Source organism: Parambassis ranga, chromosome 3 (assembly GCF_900634625.1).
Source record: "Parambassis ranga chromosome 3, fParRan2.1, whole genome shotgun sequence".
NCBI classification, from domain to species: domain Eukaryota; kingdom Metazoa; phylum Chordata; class Actinopteri; family Ambassidae; genus Parambassis; species Parambassis ranga.
Window position 1 is genome coordinate 1198261 of NC_041024.1, and position 13244 is coordinate 1211504.

The 13244-nt window shown below is 44.3% G+C and overlaps 2 protein-coding genes across 2 annotated transcripts; both read left to right on the top strand.

Annotated features, from left to right (window-relative positions):
• The first annotated feature begins 6388 nt into the window (after window positions 1-6388).
• On the top strand, window positions 6389-8136 carry LOC114433558 (retinal cone rhodopsin-sensitive cGMP 3',5'-cyclic phosphodiesterase subunit gamma-like). Its single transcript, XM_028402200.1, has 4 exons — window positions 6389-6474; window positions 7374-7488; window positions 7565-7599; window positions 7687-8136. Exons 2-4 carry the CDS (start codon window positions 7376-7378, stop codon window positions 7761-7763), a joined length of 225 nt encoding a protein of 74 aa, XP_028258001.1. The 5' UTR covers window positions 6389-6474; window positions 7374-7375; the 3' UTR covers window positions 7764-8136.
• A 1872-nt stretch (window positions 8137-10008) lies between these two features.
• LOC114433561 (guanylyl cyclase-activating protein 2-like) lies at window positions 10009-11510 on the top strand. Its single transcript, XM_028402207.1, has 4 exons — window positions 10009-10203; window positions 10279-10428; window positions 10749-10845; window positions 11339-11510. Exons 1-4 carry the CDS (start codon window positions 10009-10011, stop codon window positions 11458-11460), a joined length of 564 nt encoding a protein of 187 aa, XP_028258008.1. The 3' UTR covers window positions 11461-11510.
• The last annotated feature ends 1734 nt before the right edge of the window (window positions 11511-13244 follow it).

Genomic DNA, 13244 nt, shown 5'->3' on the forward strand with positions numbered 1-13244 from the left:
CTGTCTGCTGAAAACAATTATGTCTGCATCCAACTGGCCAAGACCAAGGCCAAGGTCGAACAGTTGGAGGAGGGACAGCTGGAATCTGAGCAAACACAGAAAAGTTTACACCAGTCTCTGACTCTGCAGCAAAAGGAGACTCTAGAGTTAGGGGTAAAGTGTGAACAGCTCACAAAAGAAAACGAAAACCTCAGAAAGGCTGCCGAAGAACTTACCCAGTGTTCTTCCAAGTATGAGGAGCTGGCCAACGAGGTCTGCACTCTGAGGAGTGACCTACAGAAGGCCAACAAGACCGTCCAGGAAAAAGACAGGATGATAAACCAACTGTCAGAGGACAGGTCCTCCTTAGAAGATCAGCTGAAACGTGAGCAGGAAGCAAAAGAACCAGAGGAGCTCAAGCAACGTGACAGTGACCTGATTGCTGAGAGCAAGGATCCCTGCAACCAACTGTCCAAGAGCAAGGCCAAGTACAGACCGTTGGACCTCAAACAGCAGGGCAGCATCTCTGAGCCAGCATGGAAAAAATCACAGGAACCACCAAAGAAAGAACGTGTCGCAGAGACACCAGAAAAGAGCAAGGCCAAGGTTACACATTCAGAGGACAGTGAGATGGACAGCCTCTTTGCAAGAATCAGTGCAGACATCTGGTACTACCATGACGAAGAGGAGTACCGGAAAAGCTGGTACTACCAGGTCCGCCAGGCCGAGCGAGAAAGTTCAAAATACCAGGACAGCCTGGACTACCAGGACAGCCAGGGCAACCAGGGCAGCGGGGACCACCAGGGCAGCGGGGACCACCAGGAGAGTCTAGACCACCAGGGCAGCCGGGACTACAAGGAGAGTCTAGACCACCAGGGCAGCCGGGACTACAAGGAGAGTGAAGAGGCTGACCAATACAGCCTGGGCAACCCAAAGAGTAGAGATAGTTATGGAAAGGAGACAGGCGAAAGACAGACAGGAAGAAAGAAGAAAAAGAAGACAGGCAGAAGACACTGAAGTAGACCTAAGTCTCTGAACTGAACCTGTTTTTCTGACAGAATTTGTGCTTTAGTTGTACTGATGCGGCTGTGATCACCCAACACTGTTCTCCTGTTTGTTTGCAATTACAACCACCACTCATGTTCTGTTCTGGTCATTGTGTGTCTGTCATGTCAGTTTATAGCCTGACTGTTAGTTTACATTGTTCACCTTGGCTTTTAGCACTTTTATGCATGTTTCAACCTGTTTCCGGTTTCCTTATTATTTAACTTTGATGTTATTCATACATGACTGACTCCTGTCTGCAGCACTTTGTTGTTTTTTGTGCTTAATAAATAAATAAACTTGACTTGACCTTGTTTGCTTGACCTTATTTTATCTTATTTACACTGTTAAAAAATATGTATAAAATGTATAAATTACAGTAAAAAATGTCAAATAGTGACAGTAAAATTTAAAAATAGTGAAATGACAGATTTTGTTTGTTACTCACTTTTAGATTTACAGAACAAAACCATTCAAAAACACATCTTCATTTGTACAAAATGAGATGTTAAAATATATGTTTGTAAAAAAATACAAAGTGTTATACTTACAGTATAGTGTCAGAGATTATTTTTCTGGAAACACTGTAACAACCATTTGAATTTGCCAGGTTGCATCATGCTTGTGTAAGGCTTTTAATAGTTGCAGTGTCAATGAGTGTGTTAATGGGAGGCGCTTACAAAGGTGCACAAACAGCTGCAAAGTTATTGTTATTCACTAAGAAATCATCTATAAACTAGATGATTTCTTAGTGAAGTTTTTTTTTATTTTATTATGATATACTTCCAATTTATATTGCCATTTATTATTTGTTTAATATGCTTATTTAAATATACTGAAGCTCTAATCCAGGGGTGTCCAAACTTTTTTCGGGGAGGGCCAGATTCTATAATGCAAAACTCTCCGAGGGCCAGCAGTCCCCGATGTCATTATTTTAAACAATAAAAACTGTGTATGCTGTTTTGTAATATGTTACATCTTACACAGCAAACAAAATAACATCTTAGCATTCAGACGAACAGATCAGAACATGTTATCTGAATATACAGCATAAATTTAAAACTTTCAGAAACTGTGTGGTTGTGATAACAGAGCAACAGCCAAGTTACTGACTCTGCTGTGCAGGTGAGATCTGATCATATGTGGCAGGTCTGGTTTAGGAGCAGCAGACATCAGGCAGTAGCGGGCAGCAGGGAGCGACCCGATGGACAGGGACGCTCCGCTCCACTCCCCTGCGCTCCTGGAGCCCCCCAGTAACCCTAACCCTAACCCGCTCATTGCTGCACGGGGAGGCTGCTCTCTGGCCGGGCAGCCCGCTCCCATGCACCCAGTCCATGAACTCTAATACTATACTACAACTAACAATATTTCGTGCGCACGTTTTTTTTTTATTTCTGTTTTTACCATGTCACAGAGGGGCTCCTAGTTTTGGAGAACTTCACTTGTACAGACGCTCTCTGATAGCAGGCTGTAAGCAGAAGCACGTTTAGTCTCGCAGTGAATTGTGTCGAAGATCTGAACCGGTGTTTGCACCTTCGGAGCCCTCTGCAGAGCTGGAACCAACAACCAAGCCCTGCAGCCCCGCCTGACGCACCACGGTGCAGACAGAGAGGGATAATGTTCTGCTCAGAGAATCATGATGCAAACGTTACACAATGAGTTAAAAACAAAAACAACAATTGCCTGTTGATCTTGTATGATTTATGATTGTATGATATGTTTGGGTGGCGGGCCAAAAACAACACATTTTAAGATAGAAGCCGCGGGCCATAGAAAATCCAGTTTGGCCACCCCTGCTCTTATCCCAGATCAAATACTGCAACTCAAACTCCACACCAAAAGGGGGCGCTTACACGTTACTACACTACGTTTCAGCAGAAGACGAAGAAGAAATCAAACGCACGGAGGGAACGGTTCGGAGCCTGTGGCGACGTCACAGATCTTGTTGAACTTGAACCTTAGCGCCACAGCTGCGCGCCAGAGTCTGAGCTCTGGTTTTAAGGACTTAGCGCTTTGATTCCTGACAACGTTTGTGGTACCGGCGCCAACATGAATGCCGCTGTCTGTATGTATACTTGAAGGAAGCTCCTCTCTGTTCCTAAAATAAGACTTGCTCGCGGTTAGAAAGCGAAAGTTAGAAGAACTGACTGACTGACACGAGGCCTTTTGTTTTTAGCTTAGTTAGCTGAAATGCTGTTCGTGCCCCAGCTGGGGCTGGAAGCTCTTATAAATGTTCTTATAAATGTGCGACACAGTTGTGAGAGCTGGAGTCCGTCAGATGTAACAGCGCACTTGAAACAACATAAAGTGACTTGTTCCATGAGAGGGTGCACACCATGTTCAAAGTGAAATCCTCATTTACTTCCACAACAAGGAAACATGGAGCTTTGCAGACGCAGTAAGCGGCATGTACAGAGTCACGACACGGTTCTCAAGTGTTACAGCAGAGAAACGGGTTCATTCCACTGGATAAATGTGAGGAAACTGAAGGGACCTTTGTCTTAGAATTGTACGTTTCTTCTATTTTGAAACTGCAGGGCAGTTACTACACCTTCAGGATCCACCACCCTGTGGCCCCGGCCTCCACGCTCGAGGTCCTCCAGAGGGAAACAAACACTTTCTTCTCCTTTGCAACGAATCAATTTGCAAAACTGTTGAACAAGAATTCTTGTTTCCACACAGCTTCTTCCTGATAAATCCAGAGAAGGGCACAAAAGTGGAGGGTAAGTAAAACAAGATGTGACTGTCCATGAATCCAGAGTCACCCTCACTGCAGATCTCCCTGATCCTGAGTGGACAGAGACATGTGGACAGTTCATTGGTTATTGGTCAATAAAAGTTCATAAAACTCTCTGAAGTGTAACTAAGGTTTTTCAGTTTGACTCGTGATGTTGCTCATATTTAGGAGTCTTCTCTCTTCCAGTTCAGGTATTACAGTTAAAACCACTTGCAGGGCCCCATGTGACACCAAGGACTGAGGTGAGGTTCATTTAAATGGATCAAGCTGTGTTTTACATTTTTTGGTATTAATTATTTGTGTGTGTGTGTTTTTCTGTTTCCTATGACGGCATCAGCAGAGATTCATGTTCATGAAGAAGCTACAATAACAACACACTCCTGTTCGAAAGGAAGTCCTCCCTTTTTAACTCCGTGTGTGTCTTAAAACATCTGAATCATCTGGTTATACTGAGTGTTCATGGGCAAACACAACCACAGATGAAGATCTCCTGGAGTCTGTCCATGAACAGGATGCCGGTCCATCACAGGTCCAAGGTCTCCGGTCTATTATTGTGAGGTTTTCATTATTGGAAGGAGGCTTTGCTTTGAAATCTTCTCATCTTCTGTGGGTTTTCTTTTTACCATACATGACTAAAAAAGACTAAAATAATTAAATAAATAGTAAATATTTACAATGTTTTATGATGGTGAAGGAACATGTTTCTTGTTATACTGTGTTTGCCAAATATTTTGCCCAGATATGACCTATAGGAAAAGAACACTGGCTCCATTTATCATTGTTTCCTGCCAGTTTGCCTTTAAGTGCTTCCTTGGGCTCTGCTTCCATGTAAGGCACCCAGAGACAGTTCTGATGGCCAAACATGCCCCACTATTAAACTAATTTAAATTCAGTTGAATTAAATGTGTCAATCTATGAAAAGACACCAACCTTAATCTGTTTTCTGTCTGTAGGATCTGACAGCGTCACCTGGACAAGAGCTCGGATTTTCAAGCTGAAATGATCCAACACCTCATCAAACTTCTTCCAGGGTGTCACAGCAGCCTCTCAGTGACACAATGGTTCAGATAACAGTCTGTCAACTGCAAATACAGGTGAGCACCACTAGGTGGATAAAATGTCTCAAACCTTGATCTGTTTCAGGTGAAAAGGCTGATTACAAGCCCGCCAACATATATGAGACAATTCAAAATGCTTCGAGGTCTGCTATTTCTGTCAGTTGTAACATGTTTCTTGCTTTGGTATAGTACACATGTATAGTACACATATTACACATGTTTTTCACCTCCTATGAATGGACTATTATGAAAGCATTGTGTTTCTCTTGTTTGTGTGTGCAGAGGGTTGTGCCTGAGTGACAGCATCAAAGTAGAAGAAGTGGAGACAATACACAGGTTCCAGAACATTCGGACTGTTTGACTCTGGCTTGGTGAGTGAGGTTTGGACTGAGTGGCCTATTTTTTAAAATTATTTTAGTTTTCACAGGACTTTTGTGGCACTGCTATGTGAGTATGCTGAAATGTTTTTATAGCGTCAGCTTGATCTATGCTGTAAAATTAACGTCATCCCGATGTAATTCCATATACATCGCAATGTATTTGTTACGGTAAAATCCTGGCAACCTCAGCTGCCGGTAATTTACCGCAAAGCTGAAATTTCTGTGAAAGTATTTATATTACAGCAGTTATTTTAGTGAAAATTACTGTAACCAGATTCACATGATGGTTGTTACTTTAAGGTAAACTGCCGTAAACAGGTTTACAGTACATCTTTATAATTCACTGTAATTTACTGTAAAACGTACGGTTATCAAAAAGTCATACTGTAATCTGTTATACGTCCACATCTTATTTTTCACTGTAAAGTTCTGTCAACCACAGCTGCTGGTATTTTACTGTAAAATACACAGATTTTTATTTACATTCTGTGTGTGTGTGCGTGTGTTGTATAATTCAGGTCGTCAGAGCTAATCCAATCCAAACACTTAACAGCTCCGTCCAAATATTCTGTGGCTGTCAGTGTGTCGCTCTGCTGCCCTGGGGACACCCGTCTCTGGGGACACCCGTCTCTGGGGACACCCGTCTCTGGGGACTCCCGTCTCTGGGGACACCCGTCTCTGGGGACACCTGTCTCTGGCGACACTGGTTTGTGTGGTTTTAGTGCTGAATAAAGAGTCAGTCACTACATGTCTGCTATGAGGAACAGCTCTGCAGTCTTTTCCTGTGTGTGCGAGACTGATCTAATCAGCCTGTAATCTAATCTAATCTAATCTGATATGATATAATCTAATCCCATCAAACAGGATCCGATCAATTTAGCACATTCTGGAAATATCAGCTGCTTTCATCTACACATGTGTTTCTTCATTTATTCCCAAACATAAACGTATAAATCATGTGTTAGTTGTTTGCCGTCATGTATCCGCTCTATGTGAAGGTTTTATTCTCTGCAGCAGTCAAACGCTTCATACCCCCTCACCACCCCCACCCCCGCAGAACTGCAGGTACGTGCTGTTCTGTCAGTCATAAGATTATCCTCAAAATAAACCATCACCTCGATTATCAGCTTTGTGTATGAGCGCCTATATAAGTCAGGCCGCGGCGGCAGACGGGCAGCGAGACTGCAAAAAGAAAGAGACCCCCCTCTTTGTTTTGCGCTCCTTCCTCAGCTCAGACCTTCCAGATTCTTCTCTGCAACCACCACAAACACAGCAGGTGAGGCTCCTTCTGCTGCTTTATGACTCTTAGAAAACAGAGCTAGCATTGTTGTAATGGCACCAACAGGTGGCCATGGTGATGGAGATCTTTGAGAACTTTCTTTTAGATTTTTTAGTTTTTACATTTGAAATGTACTTTATCTCTGGTTAATCTGAGTATGAATTTCTGAAGACTAGACTGAACGAGGTGCAGACAGCAAACATTTATCAGAATCAGAATCAGAATCAGAATCATGTTTATTGCCATGTAAGTGAAGGGGGTTCACATTACTAGGAATTTGCCTTAGTGATTGGTGCATACAAAGAACATATGACAATTAACATGCAATAAGATAAAAACTAAGATAAAAATAAGTAAATAAACTAAAGTAAGGCTAAATTTACATGTCAGACATGGCATAACAGACAGACAATGAACAGAACATAAAATACTGTGCAGATGAAATGGTAAACATAGACCCTTATATGATCGAATGGAACAGTGTAATAATGTAATAATGTAACAGGTACCACATGGATTGGTGAGGTGGATTAGAGGACTTACGGTACCTGAGCCACTGAAAACAGCTTGTGTGACCCCACACTGAACTTATCTGAACAGCTGAGACAACAATGAAAAAGCCTGTTTGCTGCTGTGTTATGTTAGGAAATGATCGTGTTTATCTCTTCATGAGAATCAGGTAGGACCTGTTGAGGTGTGCGGCTGTGAGCCTCAGCACACACGTCCATCCATGTGACATCTTTAGCTGCTCACATAATGCTCATAACTGACAGCTTAAAATTAGCCATAATCACCACATGGAAACCAAAGCTTTGAGTCACTTGGATTAAGGGGATTATAACGAGGTGCTGATATAGCTGATATGGAAATGACCTTTAACTCTGCTCTGTTCTCAGACATGAACGCAGCAGCAGCATCAGCTCCTGAGGGCTCCAAGCCTGCTCCCCCCAGCTTCAAGCAGAAGGAGACCAGGCAGTTCAAGAGCAAGGCTCCCAAAGCTGGACAGAAGGGGTGAGTCCCAGAGTCACAAACAAAGCACAGCAGAGCTCAGTACAAACACTGACCCAGCGTCTCTCTGTCCTCTCAGGTTCCATGACGTTCCCGGCATGGACGGTCTTGGAGGTAACTATCAATAAAAACTGACATATAATAAATATGACCCGTCAGTCAGTGAGCAGGGTGTATTAACCTCCGGGTTCTCTCCTGCAGATGCTGAGGTCGTCTGTCCCTGGGAGACGTTCGGCGACATGGAGCTGAGCGACCTGTCCCAGTTTGGCATCGTCTAAGCCGCGGTTTATTCCTGGTGGCTGCCATCCAGCAGCTTTTCTCTCTGAGGGCTCCCTGCGTTTAGTGTGGAGAGATGAAGGGAAACATCCAGGGTCGTCTGATGGATGGAACCCCCCCTCCTCACTAAGAGGAGGAAAAAGCTGCTGGACCGCAGCGTCCAAGAATGACTGTCATCCTGTCCTGGGCAGCCACGCATCACCACCTGGAAGTCCTAACATTACTGAGCATTGTTTTATCATCTATGGTCACATCTGAGGGAGATCTCACCGAGCCGTGGCCGCGTTGTCCTCGTTAGCTCAGCAGATGTGTAATAGTGTAACACACTGTACTGTCTGCATGGGTGTGACATCAGGGGACAATCAGCCAACAACCTATCTATCTATCTATCTATCTATCTATCTATCTATCTATCTATCTATCTATCTATCTATCTATCTATCTATCTATCTATCTATCTATCTATCTATCTATTTAATCACTTCAACTAGACTGTGATCAGTGTGGTTAGCACTGTCTGTTTCTCAATAAAGTCTACTTAAACCACTGTTTTCTAACTGTTGAGTTTGTTTTAATTCTTTGTGTTAACTGTTAAAAATAAAGACAGCTTTTAGTTCTGTAGCATCTATCATAGAAATAAAGACACGGCCTATATGATATGATATGATCTACTGTTGTCTGTGCTTCACCTGAGACCCTGGAAACATTTGGTCTGTGCTCACAGTGAGGACTGGAGTCCTGCAGCACACAGAAACCAGAAACATTTAGTCTGAAAGCATCATGACAAAAGAGGCAGAAACAAGTTCAGAGCTGAACAAAAGGATCGTTAACGTCTACAAAGAAGATCTACAAGGTCATCAAAGAGCTTCAAGTCTGAAGAGCTGCTGTGAGAGGTTTCATCAAGAAGTTCACAGAGAGTCCAACAGAGACAGACTGTCAGAGACAGGAAGAGAAACATGTGGAAGGTTCTGGAAAGAAAACCAGTGAGAGACGAGTCTGAAGAGAACAGCTGCAGAGACACTAGTGAAGGACTGAACCAGGTCTGGACCTGAAGAGTCAGAGAAGACCGTCACTAGAGTCCTGCTCAGGAATGGACTGCCAGACTGCAGAGAAGACACCTCCAAACCAGACTGAAGTCTGCTAGAGACCACCTGGAGACAGAGCACACAGACTGAAGTCTGCTAGAGACCACCTGGAGACAGAGCACGCAGACTGAAGTCTGCTAGAGACCACCTGGAGACAGAGCACACAGACTGAAGTCTGTTAGGCCCCGTTCACACTGGAGAAAGTCATTCCAGCTAGAGTAGGATTGAGCCCAGACAGCCTTCAAGCTGGATGCGTTCAGACCTATTTTCAAATCTGGCTAGCACACACTTGTGTCCGCACTCAATCCGGCTTCATCCAGCATGTTTGCTGTCCTCCAAACCACTAGGTGGCGCCTCGTAATATACAGAGTCCGTTCAGGCCGTGGTAGGACCGCATGTGCGCATGCGTCGTGTGGTTTTTTTGTCCTGTGTCGCGCCAAGGCTAGATCCACCTCTCGTGAGTGGATCTAGGCGGATTGAAATCAAACTGGATACTGCTGGATTCGAGGTGTTAACACTCAGAAAAAAAACATCTGGAAAGGCCCGAATCCCGCTTTAGCCAGATTTTTTTTCCCCAGTGTGAACAGGGTATAAGAGACCACCTGGAGACAGAGCACACAGACTGGAAGTCCTTTGGTCAGATGAAACTGAACTAGAGCTCTGTGCTCACAGAGATGTGAGGTGTAGCAATGTAGACTATCGGTGCCATGAAATCCAGCAATATGATCACATGTTCTGTTAGTGGGGATGTGTTGCAGGTATCACACATCAAAACAAGAAGTAGCCGTTGTAGCATTTAGCAGCTAAATATTTCAGGAGTGTGTGGAGAATATTCAGCTTCTATTTCAGGACTCTTGGAGCTCCACAGAGGTGGAGGCCGCTCTGCCTGCCAAGCTGAGTGCTGAGGTCAAAGCAGGCCGGCTTAATCGACTCTGCCTGTTCTACAATTAAGTAGAGACCTCAGTCATCACTCCTGTTGGCACCCTGGAACGACGGTTTTCAGACCTGCTTGAATAACACACCTGACTGGCTAAAGATCAGCTGATTACCAGCTTAATGCGCCTGACTTATTCATGGCCTGAACAGAGAGGAGCTCAGAGGAGCTCTGCAGGCCGAGAGCTGACAGAAGTCACAGTTTTCATTTGAACAGACCAGCAGGACCATGGGGCAGGAGGCGAGCCACAACGAGGAGCTGGATCTGGCTCAGATTCAGGAGCTGTGCCTCATTTTTATGAAGGAGTGTCCGAGCGGCGCGCTGCACCTACACGAGTTCAAGAGGATCTTCGGGGTGCCGAGCAGCTCTGCAGAGGAGTCGCTCTACATCGAGACGGTGTTCCGCTCCTTCGACACCAACCAGGTAAAAAAAAAGAGCGTTCTCCCAACAGAAGCACAGCTTGAGGATGAGGGTTGACTCTGAACCTTGTTCTCACAGGACAACACACTGGACTTCCTGGAGTACACGGCAGCTCTTCACCTGATTCTACGGGGAAATCTGGAAGATCGACTCAAGTGGTCGTTCAAGATGTACGACAAGGACGGAAACGGCAAGCTGGACAGGCAGGAGGTCAAACGGATCATCCGGGTGAGACGGAACTTTTATTACATATAAAAGTAGAAAAGCTGGTGGTGTTTTCAGCTCATGTGTCAACTTATTTAAAAAGACCAGGTTTCATAACAGAGGTCCCCTCAGGGCAGATTACGTCAGGCCACAGTGACAGGGATTAGGGCCAAAGGTCACGAAGGAGTACTACAGCTGCTTCTGCTTTAGCTTCTAATTTCAGGCACAGTCACATTTATCTCTCTGAGCTGATCTTCTCCACAGGCACGAGGTAACATGGATGCACTGTGTGTTTATATATATATCCACGCTCTTCTGATTATGATGACTTTTATCTCTGGCAGATTATCTACAAACTGAAGCTCCAGCAGAGCGACATCAACATGACGCCGTCCGAAATCTGTGACCGGATCTTTGAGCTGGTCGACCAGAATCACGATGGTAAGAATGAACGTTTCAGCCAGATTTGCTCAGCCTCCAGAGGGATTACAGCAGGCTCAGCTTTTTTAGACACTGCAACCTAAATATAGAAATATCTGAAACCGTCAACTAAGAGCCAAGGAAAGAAACTACCAGTAAATAAATATTCAGAGAAAAAAACAAACATGTATTTTTTAAATGAAGTGATGTTTTCTGACATTGGACTTTACCTCTGGGGGGTAAAACTTTGCAGATTTACAGAAAAACAGCAGCTTTATTCACACATTAAAGAGACCTGGTTTTCATTGATACAAAAAATGTAAATTAGTGGTTTTAATATTAGAAAAGTCCAGTTTTTTTTCTGATTCTCTCGAGAAAAATACCGTATATAAAAGAATTAAAAAAACTTTAGTATTATATACTGCATAATATATTTTATATAACGAGTAAATGAAGGATTTTTTGGGCTTTTTTCGCTCTGTGTTTGTGATTAATTCACGTTTCGGCCTCTTAGGTCAGATAAGTTTGGCAGAATTCATGGAGGGAGCTCAGAAGGACGAGTGGGTCATGAACCTGCTGAAGCTGGACGTCAACGCCTCCAGCTGGGTCATCCAGAACTGCGGGAAGCTGCCCTGACGTCCATCTCTGAGCGTGCTCGTGGTTTTATTTTGTACTGGACCGACAGACGGGCTCTGTCTTCAAACCTTTGCTTTTCAAAAGTTTGACTCCTCCTCCTCTGCGAGCCGGGGCCGGCAGACGGTGCAGGTTTTTCATGGCTGCAGGGCCACGGTGAGGTCCGAGTCCTCGCTGAGTGTGGTCTGAGTGTGGCTCATGTTTCTGTTAAAAGAAACTGATGTTTGTGTTTTGTAAGAATGGCATGGAAAATATGTTTTACCCAAAGTTAAGAGGCAAGAATCATATCACTTGTCTGTGTGTGATGTAACTGATTATTAACTGATTCATGTCTTTGTTTGTTTCTCTGTGGAGTTTTTAACAATCATTACACACCTTTAGAACTTAAACACAACAACGGACGTTATATACAACATTAAACCTGCCAAAGAAGGCGACCAGGCTGCTAACATGTTAATAAATGTCACTCTAAACCAGGATCCTCACACAGAGCGGAGCAGCTGTAGATGTTTGTGCAGACCGACACACAGGTCGCTCTTATGTTTGTATGTTTTTTGTACATCTCTGAAGGAGGAGCTTCAGCTGTGGGTGGGAGCTGCTGTGTCACATTTATTTTGTTAATAAAGGATTATTTTTGCACACCTCTGGTTGTCAGCCTGTTCTTCGATTCTGCCACTAGGGGTCACTCATGTCAGGAATCCTACACAGAAGAGCATTATGTAAGGCCGGTTAAATCAGGACTGCAGATCCGCTGGTGTAACACGTTGAAGTGTGTGAGTGGAGCGGACAACGTCACAGTGACAGATCAGAGAGGTAAAGGACACAAGACGCTGGATGAAGGTTCTGCACCTTCAGCAGATCTGCAGCCGTCTGGTGTGAGCTCCATCTCTTTACACCCTGGAGGCCTGAAGAAATCAGGAGGAAACCCTTCAAACAGGAAGTAGATGTTATGAGCTGAATTCTGTACCCACAACAACAGCACATGAGTGACTTATGAGGGGGGCTGCCTCTAGTGGACACCCAGGGAACTGCGGTTTCTGTGACCTCACTGGATTCATGTCTCAGCTCTGGTGTAATATGGACATTAGGGGTCCTTTAGGGAGGTTTGGTTTGTGTAAGAACAGACACAGGCCCCTGTGTCCTTTCAGTGTGGCCCGTGGCTGGGTCCAGCACACACAGGACCCCAGAGTGACCCCCTAAAATAAAGGAAAGCCAGCAAAGCTTCTGAGCGCTGCTGAGGATGCTGTCCCATCCGGCCACCTGCAAATTTCCCCTGATCCTAAAATGCATTTTTCTAGTGCGACGTTCAGACATTTGGGATTTGGTTCTATTTAAAAAGAGTTTTCTCACTGATAGCTGTCTTCAGTAAAATGATCTTCACCTTATCTGTGCCCACTGTTCTGTGTGTGTGGGCAGACGCTTCAACAAACACACACCTGAAGTAGACACAGAGACACACAAAGGGAAGGTGAGAGGATGGCTGTCTCTTTGTGATGCCACTTTGGTTCGGTCCTGTTTCCTGTTTTATTTTGAAAGTCCTGTCTCCCTTGTGTTTCTCCTTGTGTTTTACTTCCCCTGTGTTCCCGCCTTTGGGGATTGTTTGCCCCGCCCTAATGTGTTTCACCTGTGTCTTGTTCAATTGTCTGTTTAAGTCCTGCCCTCCCTTTTGTCTGTGCTGGATCGTCTTCGCCTTTTGTTCTCCTGAGTTATTCTTATACTCTTCTTATTTTCTTGGAGTTGTGTTTTTTGTGTTCAACAAACACAACACACACACACTCACCTGGTGT